This window comes from Epinephelus moara, chromosome 23, assembly GCF_006386435.1.
Source record: "Epinephelus moara isolate mb chromosome 23, YSFRI_EMoa_1.0, whole genome shotgun sequence".
NCBI classification, from domain to species: domain Eukaryota; kingdom Metazoa; phylum Chordata; class Actinopteri; order Perciformes; family Serranidae; genus Epinephelus; species Epinephelus moara.
The window spans coordinates 15,169,234-15,189,439 of NC_065528.1; the positions used below are offsets into that span (position 1 = coordinate 15,169,234).

The window sequence follows — 20,206 nt, forward strand, 5'->3', positions numbered from 1 at the left end:
TCTCACTTAAAAACATCAGCCAATCACGTGGGACATTACAGGAGCTAATCCCTGCTGAGAATTGGGGGCAAACATTTTTACCCTGGGGCCCCGTAGCAGGTTAATCTAGTCATGACTCCAGAGCTATTTTTCAAAGGCTAAACCTTTAAATGTCTTTTGATTCACACATAGTGGCTCATCAGCTGCTGAGCGTCTCACTTTACACAGGCCGCTTTTTTTCTTTTGCTACGTCTAGAAACAGAGACAACGACTCATTTGCCAAACAATGACCCTTGACAGTCGTGACATTTTGCCTCGTACACTGTGCATACAGTAGATTCAAATAAATTAAAACACAACAGATACAATAAGATTTTTCCCCTTTAATGTAATCTTTTCTCAAAAACAATCCAGTTCATGTCTTCAGATCACTTTCACATTTAACTTTTCTGTGCGTAATATTCATGTCAAAACGGTGAGACGTCTTAAGTTTGCTCTGGGTGAAATGCTCTGGATACATCCATGTGACGTTACAGTGTGTTCAGCAGCAGACAATCAAGCTGTCCACATCCACTGGTAACTCAGTGGATGTGTGTGTCCAGGCTTGTCTTACATTTTTGCACTTGAGTACATACATTTCATGTGTGGGATTCTTATCCTGACTGCCATGCTTTACTCTTCATTCACAGATCAGCATAGACCCAAGCATCAAACAATAAGTGGGGGAGGGCGGTGTTTCAGGGGGAAACTGAGGTTTAAGTCAACTTGATGTTATTTTGATTGTAGTCTGGGATCGTCTGATATGCTCAGTGACGTGACAAGTGGATTTTAAAAACAGGATGCGGTAAAAAGAATAAGTGCCTGTGGTTCGTTAGTCATAATTTCAACAATAAAGGGTGCAGTCAATCTCTTTTTTTCACATTACAATGAGTTTATGAAACAATGTTTAAGATCTTTTTTTCTTCACAAAGAGTTTGGCCTAAAATTATGTATAATATAACATGACATCAACATTTTCCCACCTGAACACCAACATTTTAATTTGGCACATCATATTTTACCTTCATCAACCCACAACACACACTCACACGCATACATACATAAAGGTTTGAAGTGGTTGGAGGCCTTATTTTACCAGTTGAACCAGGCTGAAAGTTTATGACAGCTGAATTTGTATGTCAAAGTTTATGATACTGCAGATAAGACATAATACAGCATAAGTCCGGGTCACAAACTTATGTGAGGAAATATGTTTTACTCCTCCAGAGCCATTGGAATAAGCAATTAAATAAACATTTGTCAGTAAAAGTGTTTGACAAAAGCCTCCCAAACATCCCTGTCCTACTTTTATTTTCTAAAACTCTTGTAAAAACACAAATTGTAGAATTCATGTCTATATTCATTAATACTCAGTCTTGTGTATCACAAGATTAGCAAGATGCTATATATATTTTGTAAAAAAGAACAAAAAATGCTTTTAGTTTACCCAACATCGCTAAAATTTTAAAGATCCAGTCTGTCATTTTTTTGCCGATCTAAAGTTTCGGTTAACTTCTACGCTTGCCTGACACTGATATCACCAGATTGTGATTAAAAATGCTTTTATTCAACCGTCTCTACTTCATACCAACCAACCTTCACATCCTAAACCCGTGGCACATTGTCATCAATACAAATATACACATACTGTTCTCAGTGGGTTTTCTACACATTTGGTTTTTTTTTCTGCCTTTTGTACATTGTTAAAAAATATATAAAATATTAAGAGAAATTGTACAGGTACATTCAGGTTAAAAACACGTTTCTCTTCAAAGCTGCATTTACAAATCTCTGTATGGTTATTTGTCGTCATTCAGCTGTCAGCACAGGAGTGAGCGGGTGTCTCTTTTCAATGAGCGAAAAATAATGATCTGAAATGTGACACTTTGATAGTTTGAGCCATTTTTGTTTGGATTTCTGTTGTTATATTCAAAATGTAGATGTTTTATTGAGAATATTTTTGAGGGAGTATATATATTCTAAATATATTCGAGAAGCTGACGAGAAACGTGGAAACAGAAAGGCCGGGATGACCTAGACACACTGCCGACGTGGTATGCCTTTTAGACCTTATGATGCACCCATAATCTTGCTTTTTTAGCAATAACCAAAAAACTATGAAGAAATATTGACATATTTATATTAAAACTGCATTACATTTGTTTCTTGAACCAGTAAAAGCTGCAATGGCTATTTTTTTGATAATTTATAGTCATAGATTAATAACAATAAGTCAGCAGATTAATCCATGATGAAAATAACTGTTAGTTGCAGCCCTAGGTGCAAGTAATCTTAGGCCAGTGATATACTTGCTTTTAAACCACACATAGTGTGAATTGTTCACATACGTGCCTGTGTAGAAAAGGGGTTTCTGGAAGATTCCACTAGAGGGCACCCCAGAGAACTCAGACCATACAGGACTTCCAGTTTTGCGTGATGCTAATGATAAACACCTGAGGAGGTAACTATTGTTAATTCTGAGCTCTTGGCAGAAAAGGCGCCATCGTACAAAAGGTCTGACGCAACCGGGAGCCCCATTTGTTCAGCTAGCACTGGAGCCTTTCCGAGAGGGTTGGGTACACAGGTTGGACGAACAACCACGACTTTTCAATATCGTAGATAAGCAAATGGACATTGTATGATAATCATCAATTTTCATATCATGGTATACCTTAAAACTAGTATATCACTGCAACCCTACTCAAGACAACTGCCGGCCATGCTGGCTACTTTCGGTTTAGTTTAATCTTGCAGCTATTCCAGACTTTCCAAATGTTATCGGACCAAATGGATCAAGTCCTGATAGTGGAATGAGTCATTTTGCGAGGGACGCTCTAACAAATGTATCCACCGATTAACAGGCATTTCTTTCCCAATGTAGGTCTATCGGAAAAAGTCTTTCTGGGCCCACTGGTATCACATGCCAGACTCAGGAGTTGTAGTTACAATGTTTGGCCACTACAAAATTTGGTCTCGAAACCTGACGCTGTTCCTGGGGACCTGGGGCCTCAGTTATAAACATTCTGTGCGTACAAAACGAGGCCTGAAAGAGGCGCACGTCACTTCCCACACAAAAGTTGTGATGTATAAAGACAGACTTGATGGGAGAAACTCTGACCCATGCTTACGAACATTTTGGAGACGGGAAATTGGTGATGCCTGATTGTATGAAATTGTCAAATATTTTTTGGTACATACCATTTTTGGCTTTTGTTCGTACGTACATTTTTTGTATGGATCCTACGCATTGTTTTAGAAATGAGACCCCTGGACCTATTCCCTGTCCAATGGGCTGTCCTCGCCCTAACCATTTAAGGTCAATGCCTAACCCCAACCATCTCTGCACATGCCTAGAACGAAATCAGGTCTCCAGTTCGTATGAAGGCAGCAACTAGGATCCTAAATCAAGAACATACTCACATCATCACGTACTGCGCCCACTGTGTGGACGCATAGCATTAATTTCAGAGGACGCAGGACAGATGCAGAATATGCCAGGCAGCCGTCATGGGCATGGAGTGCATAATCAAAAGCAAGTATATCTCTGGCTTTAGTTACAAGCAGACGGTGGAAAAACAATCATCGCATTCATGAAAATTATTTCTGGTGGCCGGTGTTACCAGATTGCCTTGCAGCACTATGAGACGTGATAAAACAGCTGGACGTTAATTTCAAGAGCAGTCATCCGTGATTATTTTCATTTAAAGAAAATCTACCTTAAATTAAGGTGACCCTAGCAGCACGTAATACCTAAGGCAAACATGTACTTTACACCATTGAATACTTTCACTTTGACAGTGTGGGAAACAGGAACAAAGGTATGTGACTTTAAACAGTCAACAGACCAGTTTGTTGGATCAGTCAAGGTTAGTGTTAGTGGCGTCCTAACTTTGTGGTGATTGGCTGAAGTTTCAAAGAGTCGCGTGAAAGGTTATCGAACATAGCAGCATGACTCAGATCCAGTTTACTGACGTATCAACTCACTGACAGCTGGTGCTGACCTGCGAGGCGAACGCTTTTGACCTTTGACCCTGCCATTTAGGAACACAAGCCATTTCTGGAAGGGCATTTTCCACTGTAGCATTTTCACTTTAGTTACTATTATCTTAACACCATTATTCAATTTTGATAGGAATCATTTATCATGTTAGGCCAATTTAAAGTTTAGAAAAATGTTAATAAGTGATGATTACATCAAAATGCAACAGATGAGAACCTTGAGATGTATTACTGCTCAGGTGTCTTTTTTGAATCGAGATCCATGTAGTAGAATATATCATCATAGGTTGATGACTAAAACCTTAAGTCTGGAAACATTCCCCACATGGACGTGCTTTGGGGTCAATTACTCTTTTATTGACTAGAAAGCATATCCATTCTGCTAAAAACAAAATAAAAATGACCGTTAGTGAAGTAAAACAACCCGAATACAACATTCATACAAAGTTTCTGTAAGGCATTCCTTCACCAGGTCATCGACGCCAGCTGAGTCTGCAGCTTCCTCTTCCCAAGCTTCAGCTCATCAGTCTGGTGTTTGCCAGCAAAAGAAAAAATAAAGAGTTCTTGAGATATCCACAGTTTTCCTGTCAGAGACTTCTCCCGCTCCGTCACATGAGTCTTTAACACAGTTCTGGTGATGGCTTTGGTCTGTCCTGCAGCTAAGACTAAAAATTATACATACAGGAGAGCCGGAGCTCTGAAAGAAGTCATTAGATTCATGCAAGACTGTACAGACTTTCAGTGGGCTGTCCGGGGCCGGACAGGACGTGAGGTTTAGGTGCAGTCCTATCTGCAGGAGGAGCCCAGCACGTTGCCCGTTGAGGGCGTGGTGGCGGTGGCGCTGTAGTGTGGGTAGTTGTCGTTTGGCGGTGGGCTCGGGAGGATGGAGTTTCCGTTGGTTGGGGAGCAGTTGAGCTGGAGCCTCCGCAAGTACTCAGCGTGGACGGGTTTGTGGCTCTGCAGCACTTTGATGGCCTCGTCCACGGTGAACCACTCCCGCTTACGACCTGCAGAGGGAGACAGAGCACAATGTATGAGTTCAAAGGAAGCTTTCATGTTGGGTCTTCACAGAGGAACTCCAAAGCCCTAACACACACACATCCTATCAATTTTACATTATTATACATACGATACACTTATGTTCTCTTGCACATGTTAATCTCCCAGTGTATCAAAGCCATTTCTTCTAGCATATTACCAATAAAGATAAAGGAAATCATGAACCTCAACATTTTCCTCTCTATCAGTAACAGTTTCACTGTAATAACTGGAATAGAGAAGTGTAATGTGACGCAGTACTGAAGCATTCTGCCGCAAACTACCGCGACAAACAGTGTGTATTTAAATGTCATCCTCAGCTGATTGGTTGTTCCAGTTAGCAAGATTATTAGTATGATATGCACATGAAGGCATGGCACATGTATACTGACAAATGTGCGTGCATAACAGGGCTGGGCAATGTGGAGAAAATCAAATGTCATGATATTTTTGACTCCTTGATATCGAATCAAAATTTGATCCTTGATGATAATATTTGATGGAAAATTAACACTGAAATTTGTCTTATTGATCCAAAAAATGTTTTACAGTTAGAGTCTTGCTTTAAAAATCATACTACAGATTTGGATTACGCTAATATTGTTTATCAAAATGCTTCTTTAACTCATTTTCTCATCCTTAATGCAGCCTACAGAAGCCTTAGTAGATGTGTCCTCAGATGTCCTTTCCTTAGTCATCATTGTGCAATGTATGATAGACTCAACTGGCCTTCTCCAAGTACAAAAGACACATTTAGGTTTTTTTTGTACCTCATACAAATTATCAATGGAGGCACTCTGCTTAGCTTTTTTTCTGTATTCCCGCAGCTACAAAAGAAAATGAAAAAAAAAACACGCTTTTATGTTCAAGTCTGCCTCCGACTGGAACAATTTACCTTCTAATATCTCCTAATATGAACCCCTCGAAATTGAGATGATCCACCTCAAGGGGCACACCGGCAAATAACAGAACAGATAGAAAAATCTGGCTAGGACAGACAACCCACTGCGAACAGCCTTTACAACCAAATTAAGACAGCACTTATGATATCCAAAATCTAAAACCATATCTAATCCAGTGTCACAGCATTGAAATAATACCCATATACAGCCCAGCCCTACTAAATATAGTAGAAAACAGTAAATGTAAGAGGCTGTGGCAGGTAGCTGATGCTCTTCACAGTCTGTCATCCAGGCTACTGACAGCTGTAATATACTGCAGCTCTGAACCACTGCAGCTACGATCAGTGGCCTAGATTTACAGGCATCTGTTGTCCCTGCGTACCCCGATGCCCGTATAGTCTCCACACAGTATACTGGCCTTCACATAAATAAAAACAGCGTACTGTAAAAGGCGAGCCAGCCCTGCGCAGAGCGAGAGGAAAAACACACCGCAGCATCTGCAAGCATTCACAAGAAGGCGAAAAGGAAACTGTACCTATGTTGACGGAGTCCTCCCAGGCCTCCAGTGTTTCTGTGACGGTCAAGACATACACATACGTCCGGTGCTTCCGATCCTGGTTTTGCTTTAGGGATCAGAAGGACAGAGAACTGAGTATTTAAACAAATCTAAATATTACATAGAAATGATACATTGGATGCTTATGGGTTGCAAAAGGTTAAAAAATAAATGGTAACTCATGCATCTTATTGTACGTGCACTTTGCTCTGTATGTAATAAACTGCCTGAGTGAGATAAAGCCGTGAGAGCTTACCTCAAACACGCCGAGCAGACGTCCTAGCTTGCCCTTCACACCGGCCTGAGGAATAAATGGAGAAAGGGTGTTTTAAAATGTTTTTCTGACTCCAGTGTACGAGACAAAGAGACAGCCGAGAACATTTCTTTGTGTGATTTTCTTAAAGTTATGACTACCCTCTAGTCAGTCACAGAGATGAATAGAGGGTGGAAACGTTTGAAAAGCAGTGTTCAAACCACAGACTGAATTCCGTGTCAAAACAATGGGTATTGTGTGTTGCGTTTTAAAGGACTTGACGAGCTGAACTCCACTGTAACCTCCCAGGCTGTGTTTTGATGTAGAAATGCTTGACAAACACAAAAAACATTCAGAACTAAACTACAGAATAAATCTGTGCCCAGACTGAGATATTTTTGGAGTATATTTCTGTCCTCTGTGGCCTTACAGCATCTTCAATTTCGTAGAAACTGTCAGCCCAGCTTGTCGTTTCTCTTAAAGGTGTTGCGATTTCTGTGTGAAACCATGTATTGTTTAAGGACTACAGCAATTCTAAGAATAGGCGTCATTATCAAGTCTCAGAAACGACCCTTCGCCTGGGAAAAAAAAACACCCTGGCATGAATCCTCATGGATGATTATTGCGGAAATGTAATTACGTCCCTTTCATAACACTCAACAGTTGCTTTATCAATCCACAGTAATCGAATTACTGCCAAGACATATGACATCTGTCCTTGCCCCCCTCTCCAGTCCCCTGCTCAGCATACTTCACAAGTGTCACACTCTCCCCCTGATGTGTCCAGCGGGTTGGGCTGCCGGGTCTGTGAATGCACAGGAATCCAGCGGGGAGCCAAGTTTAGACCGCTGACGTGGCTCAGAACACAAGGTTCTCAACCAGAGGGGACCTCTGGAATACCAGCGGTCTCCTCCGTCACCCAGCCACTGACACCCTGGCCCTTCAAAAATCTCGCCCTTCACATGCACACTGCAGCCAGCTGTACGAGCCACGCAACTTCTGGTCATTTCAGCGTGTTTTTTACTGGAAATGGACAGTGACGTGAGAGAGGCATTTATCGAAGACATTTTAGCAGTGACAATAATGAATGGAATACCTTCCCCTATCAAAAACATCGCAGCTGTAATGTCCTCAGCAGACGCTTATCACCCCAATGGCCTCTCAGAAAACACTGACCCATAATTTGTCAAAACACCCTCTGAGTTAAAATACACATTTTTGCAATGTTTTTTTAATTTACCTTACTTTACACAGATAAATGTGGCACTACTCTTTAAAAAGTCATGTTTCTTGGTTAAAACTATAGCAGAATGGGATGTTTTACATAGCAAAATTATAGACTAATATTAAAAATGTGAGAATTATTGGACAAACCGTGGACAGTTGCAGGGACAGAGGACTTTTACGACAGCAGCTGTAACACCAACACATTTCCACAGAGCAAATTCTTTACGTGCTTCTTTGAATACCTGTTATACAACTAACAGGTGGATACAGGTTAAACCGACAGCTCACCCCAAAAATCAAAAACACATATTTTTCCTCTTGTCTTATTAAACCTGATCATTTTGGTGTGACTTGCTGTGTGTTGGAGATACCAGCCATAAAGCAGAGGTTGCCTTTTTTGTTGTCTGTCATTTTGACAGCTCCATCTCTGATTGATTGATCTCCATCTCTGGCGAGATCTGTGGAGGCATTTTGTTTTATCTCCAAGGTAACGGATATACATAAAAGCGGGTCAAAGTTCCAGGTGTAATGTTATGAAGTAGTATGTCCCAGTTGTGTGCATACTGTGTACAACAGTGCATACTTTTTAGTACAGCTGCAGTACCAAGGGTATGAATTACTTAAAGTTACGGTTTGATTTGGGGTTGGACTGTCCCTTTAAGCTAAAAAAGTCAAAAAGGCCTTTTCTGCTGCCTTCAACCGTCTACGAATTCTCCCTTTGCATTCCTATCACGTGTTCATTTTATGATCTAACTTTGAAGTTGAGAAACAAAATGAATTCTCCGTTTATTCACCTCCTCAAACACCTCTCGCACTGCGGCACCACATGGCTCCTCCTCTGGCTCCATCCCACCTCCGGGGACGATCCACTGGTCCGGGTGCCGACTGCTGCTGACCAGCAGAACCTAGAAAAGAGAGCACGGACGTTTTAAGAATCGCATTACATGACAATTCCTTTATTTTATTGTGACATAAGGAATGTGTCTTTCAACGTGCCTTTAGACAGAGGTAAACATGTTACATCAAGGGGAAGCAAGAAGTCCCTGCAGTTTCTGAGGAACAATTAATCACACATTGTAACTGAGGACTTGGCATGACCCTTGAACCCTTCTGACTCAGGTCTCAAGGACAGACGGCTGGTGATTGGTGCCGTCTCTGGTAGTTATTCTCTGTTGCTGTTTACAGGATGGTAAATTCAGCACAGCATTCACAGCTTTAAATATTGAGTCCTGACATGATGTAAATGGCCTTCTGAGTGAAAGAAATGCTTGGAATTGATGGAATATACACAAAAACATGAGAACAAGCCACACTACAATATATCACACACATGCCTGGATGACAGTAGTTTCAGTAAAAGAGAAGTCAGCTCAAATTGGGGATCTTAGCAAGTCTCTGTTAGATTCTTTGGTGAAAACATTCTCATGTTTTCAACCATTTTTTTGTTTCCTCTTTCTCAGATGCGTCAAGCATCTGTCTGCTGTGCAAATGACATTTTGGGGATTTTTACAGCAAGCCGATGAGGCTCAATCAAAGTCGCTGTTGAAGCACTTCCAACACAACATGATCCCAGCAAACAATGCATGTAAACCAAAGCATGAGCCGCTCAAATTCTGTCAGTGCTTCCCCGGGCAACCTGCAGGGCTTGAATTACACTACAGTTGCAGTGTACACTGATATGCTCGGATCAGATGTGCCTGGGTCTGCAGTTTCGGGCGGTATCCGTATAGCAACCACAACAGACAGAAGCACACCTGCTGCAAACATTATCACATTTGCATGGAGCAATTCGCTCATTATTAAAACAGCCTGTGACAGGACACGGGTCGTAATAATATCAACAGCCAAGAAAAGCCAATGAAATAGGATTCAGGCGCAGTCTTCTTGTCAGTGGTTCGTTTACTTCTGATTTAAGCACATTTTATGAATCTTAAGCTTGTGGTTGTCAGTTCAGAAATTATTTTAGATGACACAACTGTCAGTGAAGGTAAATATACAAGCATTACAGTAAGAAAAGTGTGTTAAGCAGCTTGTACAACATATGGTGACATTTACCTCTGCCACCCATCTGATCACCACCTGTAATCTGCCAGAGGAGTCAATCTGTCACTTAATCCTAACTCTGCTTTTCTATATCTTCCCTTACGTTCTCTAATGGGATTGTGGCTGCTGTGGCTACCAGAGGCCTTACGAGGCTCTTGTAAGAACCAGGGCCGAGGGCCAAACCGATTGGACGGCACATGCTCGGGGCTTTGACAGTGAGCGCTGTCGGCTGCTGTCTTTCTCACGTGCCCATTCGCCCGACTCAGCCATCTGCTTCTTCCCAGATGATATAGGTCAGTGTGAAGGGCAGTGGGGTAGCTATACAGTGCGAATGTCAAGCATGGTGTTGTGGATTAAGTGTGTGCACGCTTAGTAAACATTTCCTGTACATGAAAAGGTTGTTATAAACACACACAACAGGTGTTAATACTATACAACAGGTGTATGTCTTATATAGTTTTACAGTAAGTGGCGTGTGTTAGAGGAAGGGGCATTTACAGTAAGTGTATAAACAGCACTGTTGCCGGACATGTCGTCTTCACAGTGGAGTGCAGACTGTAAAAAAATGTGCAAAGTTGAACTTCGTAACCTGCTTGAGTGAGCTCTTTGATGAAGAGGCTGGCCTCTGCCGGTGAGGTGAGCTAAAACAAACTGAACTTTCATCCTTAAAAACATCACAGTCTGAGAAAGGGGCACTTAATTCAACTACGAAAAATACATCAGGGTTTACTCGTCCTTCCTTTGAACGTGAATGTCACCTGCCAGAAGTCTTTTTTTTTTATGAGCTATTATTGTGTCATGTACTTCCATGCAGAATGGGCTATTTCAGTGGTACAGCATAATAAAAAATTCATTCCTTGTGTTGTGGATGTGTTTTGAGATCTCAGAGCACTCCACCCCGCTGCCCTCGCTGTCTGATCGAGTGTGTCTGCGTGTTGAGCTGCAGCCAGCGAGGCTTAAAGGGAGATCACTGGTGTCAACATGTCCTAAGTCGAAAGTGTGAGATGTATACAAAACATGAAGCCACAGAGCTTCCGGAGCAGTGAGGACAAAGCAGATCTGCTCTGGTTGTTCCATTTTTATCCTTTGTTTGTTGCCGCAGAGGGACTCTTAGTTGTCCATCCCCAGAATACAGCGCAGGCTACATTTAGTTTTGTTTTAATGAATTAAGGAATGTAGAGCACCGAATCGACATATTACAAACTGTGTATAATTGATTATTGGTTTCTTCACATGTGCTTCTGAGATGAATTTAACTACACGGTCATAAGAGGGAGCAGCAGGGGTCTGGTGTTGCCTTTGAGCTTTGCAAAGGGACATTTCAGCAAGACGAGACATTTGTCATCACAGCAAAATCAAGCCTGCAAGCCTCTGTTCATCTCTAAAAGCACCAAGTCACTTGGACAAGTTAGAGCCCCAGTAAATTTACGGAGAAGCAAGTACTTGAAGTTCATCAAGAGGTCAGTGATGTGAATGTCATAATAACAACCTTTCTGATGGCTGTATCCCACAGCCAAGTCAGACGAACCCCTTCAACATCAGACATGTTCCCTTGAACTGATTTTAAATTGAAAGTCATTTGATGCTCTTACTTACATAAGTGTGGGTACACTACATTTTTCAATACAGTGAAGCTTTCAGCTAGTTCAGCTATTAATCCATTATTTAGATACTGTTTCAACCAGTTAGCCATTACTTTAAAGCCGTCATTGGAAACTTTTATAAAAAATATTTTGATATCCACACAGTAATGTTCCTCCTCCTACTCCTCCTCCTCCTCATAGTACTTCTAATGGCATTTGCAAGAATCCACCACAGTTTAACAAAAACAACCAATCAGAGCCGAGGAGTCTAGATGTCAATCATGTCAATAACTGCTCGTAAACTGCGATCAAACCCTCAAACTAGGTAGCGCTGATCAAATATGATTTAAGATTCTGTTACTGCATTGCCTATTTCTCACCTCACATGTTTTCAGGAACATATTTTAGTGTACTGTATAGCTGTAAAATTAGAAAGTTTGCTCCCAACAGTGGGCAGTGTTTTGTTTTCCACATGGTGGCCAGGTCACATGCGTTCTCATTTTACAGCTCAACAGTACACTGAAATATGTTTCTAAAACATCTGAGGCGAGAAAAAGGCAAGGCAGTAACAGAATCTTGACTCATTTTTGATCAGCACTGCCCAGATTAACATTTTTACTGCAGTTCACAAGCACTGATTGAAATGACAGACGGCTGTGTTAGAGACTCATATGCTCTGATTGGTTGTTTTCATTCATGTGCGGCATATTCTTGTAAATGCCATAAGAGCAGTACAATATTCTTTTCACAGACTATCTGTCACATGTACTGCTGTCAGGAAAAGTGATAGTTTTATCAAATGTGACAAAAAGTTGTTTGTGCAAGTTAGCTTTAAGCTAGCAAACATTTTTGTCAATTACTTTCAATTGCTTATCCATTACTTTTGTTTAGCTGGCAACCATTTACGAATGACTTTTAGCTAACGTCAGCTACAATCCAGTTTTTAGCTAATGTTAACTATAAACCTGTTATCTGTTACTTTTAGCTAGAAACCACTTATGTATCACTTTTAGCTAACTATAAACCAATTATCCTTTACTTTTAGCTAACAACCATTTATGTATCACTTTTAGCTAACTATAAACCAATTATCCTTTACTTTTAGCTAACAACTATTTATGTATCACTTTTAGCTAACTATAAACCAGTTATCATTTAGTTTTAGCTAACAACCATTTATGTATCACTTTTTGCTAACTATAAACCAGTTATCCTTTACTTTTAGCTAACACCCATTCATGTATCACTAGATATTTGTGTTTTACTTTTACCTAAATGCCTCTGAACCATTTATTCACCAATTTTAGCTAACTATTAGGTAACTTTTTCAGTCTAACCATTTGAATTGTTAATTAATAACCTCTTAGGTATCAATTTTAACCATTTCTACCTTTGAGATCGCGTTAACTGTTTGGCTGTTTCTGCTAACTCTCAATGTAAAGTCCAGTTGTGGATATATATTGTGTAGTCAAATTGTATTTTCTGTCCAAACAGACCCATTGTATACTATAGTCTTTCTGAACTCTCCTATAACTTTTGACAGACACAAGCGCAGCGTTGCCTTAAACTCCATAGAAGCATGATGAAAAACCAAAACAAAATAACTCACACCGTCATGATACATATAGGTCAAGAGTCAGGTGACAGCTGAACTCTGGGCATAGGAAACCCACTTATATTTGGCAAAGGAGGGCAGGGTGAAGGAGAAACACTAGAGGGAACACTGCTGTGTTTACCCGTGACATTTCACTGGTTTGCAACTGACAACCATCCACAGGGCCCCCCAGTGTGAATAAGGAGGGCAAATTCTGAGGTGACATAGAGTAAATCTCCTCTGGGTCATGAAAGACTTTACAGATAAATGTCAGAGGCGTTAACTATCTCTTATCCAAAAACTAATCTAACAATGTAATGTCAGGCAAGAACAAGCTTCAGTTCCTGGATGATGGCATGCCATAAGCAAAACACAAAGGTCAAAAAGTAACTGATTTAGAAAAGATGATCAGTCATTCTTGATTCAATATCTTAATCTGAGATAGCAGAACCAACATTGGTAGTAAAACACAGGCTGTGACAGTGAATCCTCTGGCATGGCCTCAAACAGGCACAGCAGGCAGGGATATTCTGGAGGACATTAACACCTCCTCCTCCTCCCCGAGGAGGAATGCTTGTAGCTGTCAAATAAAGAAGGCTCCAAATGCCAGGCCAGGCCGGGTGCCGGGAGGAGAGCATGATGAAGTCTAAGACACTCAAGTATACAAGTGCAAGGGAAGAATCAATACTGCTAAGACAGTAATATAGTCGGCACATTATACAGGTATCAACAAATAAGAGAAAAGTAAAGAGGGACTGTCAGAGACAAACAGCAGGGCAAGCAAAGACAGAAAGAGCCCGAACGCCTACATCTCTGACTTTCTGCTGAAGCATTCACTAACACTGATAACCTCCCCCTCCGTTTCCCCATATGACATTATTTACAATCTGCTGCAGTACCTTAAATATGTAGCCTCGGTCATAAATTCATCAAAACGGTGGGTACTGCTTTAAGTGTTGTCTTGATCAGATAATTCCTCTCACTCTAAATAATGCATGAACTCGTGGCATTACATAAAGTTTATCTTAATAGGGGCTAAACACTGCCAAGCACTGACAGTTAGTAAATTGCCTCTAAATCATCAAACCAATACAATTTCAATGCTATCATTTATAGTTTAGATTCAGTATCTGAGATTGACGACAGTTAACTTAAACAACACATCTGGGAAGTGCAAACAAGCTGCAAATACAACACTGACATAGCGTCACCATTTTAAGATGATATGGTGAACTTGTTAGCAATTGTTTGTGTTTTATATACACACCCAGCAGATATGGGGCAACATCAGCGTTCATTTAGAGTTGTGTTCCTATCCACCTGACGAATGTATGTCCAATATTTACTCAAATTCTAGCTCTATTTTTGGTCTCCACCAACTCCCAAAGGTAAATATCTGGCTCTGTAGCTGCTAAATGATCCCAGGGCGTCAAATACTGACCCTCTGCCATGCAGCTCAGCATATGCTACTGACACAACAGGCAGACCGTGGCATCTTAATAAGACACAGCGGGCTTTCAACTAAGTCCGATGTAAACCCATAATGAACAACTGATGCAGTATAAAGATAGAAAAAGTCCGCAAAAGGCAAGTGGGTGGGGAGGTGGATGGGTCAAACAAAACAAGACTTTCACCAAGGAGACCACAGTTCTTGTCCTCTGTAAAAACAAAAGTCAGGGTTGTTTTAACATAATGTTATGCAATTCATATACGATTGTTGCACACTAAGTCACTCATGTAACGTATTTACATCATGCTGCGTGACAAACACTTATTTTAAGTCAAAACGTCATCTTTTTTCTAACCCTAACCAAGTAGTTTTGTTGCCAAAACCTAACCATGACCGTTTCGCAACATAAACCACGTGTTAAAATGTGTTTCAGCTGTGCGTCACATAGATAAGTTAAAGGGTGCCCTGTGTGTTGCTATGAGATGCCGAAGGGTGTGACAAGGCCTCAGTACTTGACGACCTGGTACTTAGAATAGGTTGGTTTACTTGCTAGTTGCTAGCTTTGTGTGCAGGTGGTGCTGTGCAGGCAGTGTACAGTTTGTTTTCTTGAGAGTTTTTCTTTATAAAGCAACTGCCTGCTGCTTTATAAAATGAAAGGAAACAGTTTAAGTTTCAGCCAGAAAACCCAAACAATGATTTGCTATAAAACTGCAGAGTTGGGTGATAAGTCCCTTGTCGCTCTGTCAGTCAGTAAGAGCAGCATAATTCACATTACACAGTCATTTAATCTATTGTTAATATAAAAATATTTATTATAGCAGCTGTGAAACCATAAAGCTTTCATATTACTGCATTCTTATTATTTCTGCACAGCAACCGGAGGAGAAAGTTCACAGAAGCAGTTTATCAGCTACACACACCCACACATTTGTAGCTTTCACTGCGAGCTTCACAATATCCAATTCTCATTTTAAATGTTAATGCACTTAAAGCTGGGAAAAATCGTACAGATCATAAAGTTTGCTTGTTTAAATTTGAATCAAATGTATGAATCTTTAAGGGAAAATTAAGTCTAGGGCTCTTTATTTAACTATGGGTTCCTACAACTTACTACTGCGCTATTATGACATAAAATAATTAAAGAAGCTCCTGGCACACAGGCCCAAAGCAACCCACATGCTGTTAAACCCAGGTGCCCTCCTCAGCTATCACTGCCGTCCCTCTGCACTGACAGCTTCCTGTTTTCCCCTGTTGGGAGTTTAATTGCTGTCATACAGTACCTCGCCCTGAGGGCTCAGCTTTCTCCTTTCCTCTCCAAAACAAAACAGTCCAACAGCATGTACGGCTCTTATTTCACCACAGATGGGTGTCCTGTGTCTAGGAACTGATTGTATGTGTTTAAGGAAAGTATTGATGACACAATGCCCCACATCTCAAGCTTCGTTAACAGAAATGACCATTGTTAACATCCCAAATCATAATCAGAGCACCAAATTGGTTCTCATACTCCAAGCAGTGGGATCCATGTGACTGCAGGAGCAGACATGCCTGTCAAATCCTGAAAATCCTGAGGGTGGGGGTCACACCTACACTTTGCTGTTGTCACAGTATTCTCTGACTGTGCTTTCCTGTCATTACAAGTCATAAGAGAAGAATCAAAGTGTACAAACAAAATCTGAGAATAATTAGGCATGGAGCGTTCCTGTTTTCTCACTAACATTTAATTTTAGAAAATCTTTAAATCTCCTTCATGGTTCTACACTTAAAACTCAAGACACAATGACACAAAATCTGCACGTGTGTAACAAGCGGATATCCTTGTGTGAATGCCTGTGCATGTGTGTGTAAATCTTCCAAACTGTGTGTTGTAGAGCCAAACACTGCAGGGCTCAGGCAGAGCTCTCTCGGTGCCAGCCCTGGGACACCTGACTGGGCTGTTTTGACTGTATATTGTGTAATAGTTTGTTTATGCCAAGCTCAAAGAGGAGGATAAATTTAGACATGCAAGAAATGCCACAAAAGCAGTGGACCTGATGTTTGGACATAAATATGACTTACTAGTAATATGGACTATTATTAGTCCCAAGAGGGAACAAGTAATTTAATGTAGCTTGGATAGTGTTGCTCTATCCAACACTGGTGTAATGCACTGATGGAAACTGCGTAATTTAAAGAGTCAAGTCTCTGAATAAATATGAGTCTATGCTGTCACCCTTCCAAGTATCCATGTCCTGAAAATTCAGAGAAAGGAAGTGGAACGATTTTTGTAGGTCTGTTAAATGTCTTCTAAGAATGTTTTTTTTTTGTGTGTTTATGCATATCTATTTGATAAAGTTTTTGATAAACTGACCCGTTTACTTAAAGGTCCAGTGTGTAGGACTTTCGGGGATATACTGCCAGAGATGGAATATATTGATTATGTTTTCTATAGCATGTAATCACATGAAAATAAGAATCATTATGTTTTTGTTACCAGAATGAGCCGTTTATATCTACTGTACATAGGGAGTGGGTCCTTGTCTACAAAGGTCACCATGTTGCAACGCCATGTCTTTACAGTAGCCCAGACAGGACAAACCAAACACTGGTTCTAGATAAGACCATTCGCTTTTCGGGTCGGCAACTGTAGTTAGCAGCCCCTCTGCGACATGAGCGTCGGAAAAACAGATTTTTTTTTTTTTTTTTACATCAAACTGCTTTATTCAGGGTTTAAATCACTGAGTATGTTTGTTTTGGAGAGGAAGAGACCTCTGCAGATAATTCAGCTGCCAGTAAAAACCTCCTGAACAATGAAAACTGAAGTAATCCTAACTAGGAGAAGTTTCAGCTGGTTGCAATTTGCATATGTCACCACTTGATGCCACTAAAGTCCCCATAAATAAGGGGTAAGCAGCCTGCGGCTCCGAAGCCACATACGGCTTGAGCTGCTCCCTGTGTCTTTAATAAAAATAAAAAACATATGGAATTGAATAATGTGTTTTCTTTAACATTTTAACATTCATTTATCATTGTTGTAGACCTAAAGCAATTCTTACATTCTCCAATTATAAAAATGCTTAGCCTATACTCTGTAATATGCATCATACGTCTATTGATGGCACCTTTTTCTCTAAGTTTTGAGAGACCTCAACAGTGGTGGTTTGTCTATAGTTTCCCTGGCTTGGCTAGCTGTTGATTCCAAATCCAAAAAAGGGAAAGTTTTGGAGGATAAACAAGAATCTAATAGTGCATGGACAGAGTTCTTTGCGTTCATTGCCAGACAATTTTTTTTGTTTGTTTTTGGTTATAAGTGGCTCTTTTGGTGGCGAAAGTTACTGAGCCCTGCCCTAAATCTTACTCACTAGACCTTTAAATTATATTTTTAGTCCATTGTTCCATCAGTGGTGTTTGTACAGTTTGATGTTTTTCATTTGGTTTCTTTTGTTTGCTGCATGTAAAAAATAAATTAAAAAATACACAAATATTTAAAAAATAAAATAGAAATTAAGACATTGACCTACCCCAAAAACATTGTCAAAAAATAGATGAAAAAATCCAACAGTGTCTCATGTTAGCTCTTGTGCTTGCCTTATCTACTGATATCACAGGTAATGCATTTTTGATTAGGTCTGGGGGTAAAAACATCACATAAATCCGCTTTAAAGTGAAGCTACTGTATTGTATATCACCTAGAAAAGTCTATAAGGCACAGCAACAATAAAAGCCTGTCACCCCATATTTATTATTTACATGGCGAGGGCCCCTTTAAATCCTCATGCATATAATTGCTACGCAGCTGCCTGCTCAATGAAGGCCGGCGGGATGCTGCATAATCATGAATGGCCACTGCCTGGTCATGGATGCTGACCCTGTCGTCGTGTTAAATGTGTTGAAGTGACGCGACATTTGATGGGTTTATTTAATAATAGCCCTGTGAACTATATTTTTTATCTCCTCACTCAACACACGCCGCCGCTATTAAAGGAAACGTGCGACAGCGCGCCTCGCCCCCTCTGTTAGCTGACACAAGCTAACACGAAGCTAACCGGAACTTGAGCTAGTCTTCCTTCAAAATAAAAGCTTTGGTTTAACTCGAAGGCGCTTTTAAATGGAGTTTTTTGGTCATGTGTTTTATTTTGAAACTCGTGACCGGTAGTTATTTGTTGTTAAAGGAGGTGTGTTGATATGACCGTTTTTCTCTTTTCTCTACGAGCTCCTCAAACTAGCCTAAACTGGATGGCCCAAGGCGCATCACCAGCAGCAGCAACAGCAGCAGCACGGAAACACTAACCCAAACACTGACATTGTGAGAGGCAGGAAAACAGTGTGAACGCGGCTACACTCTGAATGAGATGACATAAATCAAAACCCATATGTTTAATTAAACATGAATGCCATTTTTTGTCACAATCAGCCCCGTGCTGTTTGAATGACTGGGTGCAGGCTAGGCCACAAAGTCACACACAACCCCTGGATATTGTCCACGGTGTCCACTCACTGCGGGACCTCTTACCTCCTCTTCACGTTCATTCTTGAAGCACAGACACGCCGCTCGTTTCTTGAAGCCCTCGCCATCGTATGTCCTGGTCTGGTTCGGTTTGAGCTTCATTGTGGATTCAGTCTGCCTCCTTTAGATAAAACCGGCAAAAACAGAGAGGGAAGCGTCCAGCGAGTTATTAACAGCAGAGCCGCCGCATCGCTGCCGCTGCTCTCTGCATCCGTGGTCCGAGATGGTCAGGAATAAGAGGAGGAGGAGGGGGTTGTTGGAGAGATCCCAAGGTACCCGTGAGGCTCTGCTGGATTTATGTTTTCCTCATGAAATCAGTGGAAGGTGAACACAAGTCGATGGTCCAGCTGCTGCCTGTGGTTTCCAGTCGGCAGTGCGTGTGCAGTCCCGCAAGCAGAGGTCTTATGTAGACTAACGTTACAGCCTACACAGCACAGCCCTCCTCTGGATCCATTTGCGCATGGCCGCTGACTCAGTACAATGAACAGGCAGACAGGAGTTTCAGATATACTGATCAGCCCCTCTGAGGCAGGACTGAGCTCATTGGTCGGGTTAGTCCCGGTGGGCGGGGCTACACTCCTGGTCAAAACAGTGATAATAAACAAATGCGTAATTTGTGGTGATCTCCAGCGGACTGGTGTTGCTGCAGGGTATGGGACCATCTGACAGGTAGTCCTGTTTAAAGAGTCACAGATGAAGATGTCAATGAAAATAGAGTTAATTAATGGTCTTTGAGTTAGGACTGACATGTGCTGCTCATATGCTGAACCTTGAAGCAGATGGGCTACAGCAGCAGAAGACCACACCAGGTGCCACTCCTGTCAGCTAAGAACAGGAAACTGAGGCTACAGTTCACACAGGCTCACCAAAACTGGACAATAGAAGATTGGAGAAACGTTGCCTGGTCTGACGAGTCTCAATTAAACGCCACAGCCTACCTGAGTATTGTTGCTGACCGTGTCCATCCCTTTATGACCACAGTGTACCCATCTTCTGATGGCTACTTCCAGCAGGATAACGCACCATGTCAGAAAGCTCAAATCATCTCAAACTGGTT

General features: G+C 41.1%; 1 protein-coding gene across 1 annotated transcript; it reads right to left on the reverse strand.

The window, feature by feature from the left end:
- Positions 1-350: 350 nt before the first annotated feature.
- nudt4b (nudix (nucleoside diphosphate linked moiety X)-type motif 4b) lies at positions 351-19,636 on the reverse strand. The gene is made up of 5 exons (XM_050036137.1): positions 19,156-19,636; positions 8,788-8,898; positions 6,770-6,814; positions 6,493-6,580; positions 351-5,024 (listed from the first exon to the last, which is right to left on the reverse strand). The coding sequence occupies exons 1-5, from the start codon at positions 19,249-19,251 to the stop codon at positions 4,804-4,806; spliced, it is 561 nt and encodes a 186-aa protein (XP_049892094.1). The 5' UTR covers positions 19,252-19,636; the 3' UTR covers positions 351-4,803.
- Between the last annotated feature and the right edge of the window lie 570 nt (positions 19,637-20,206).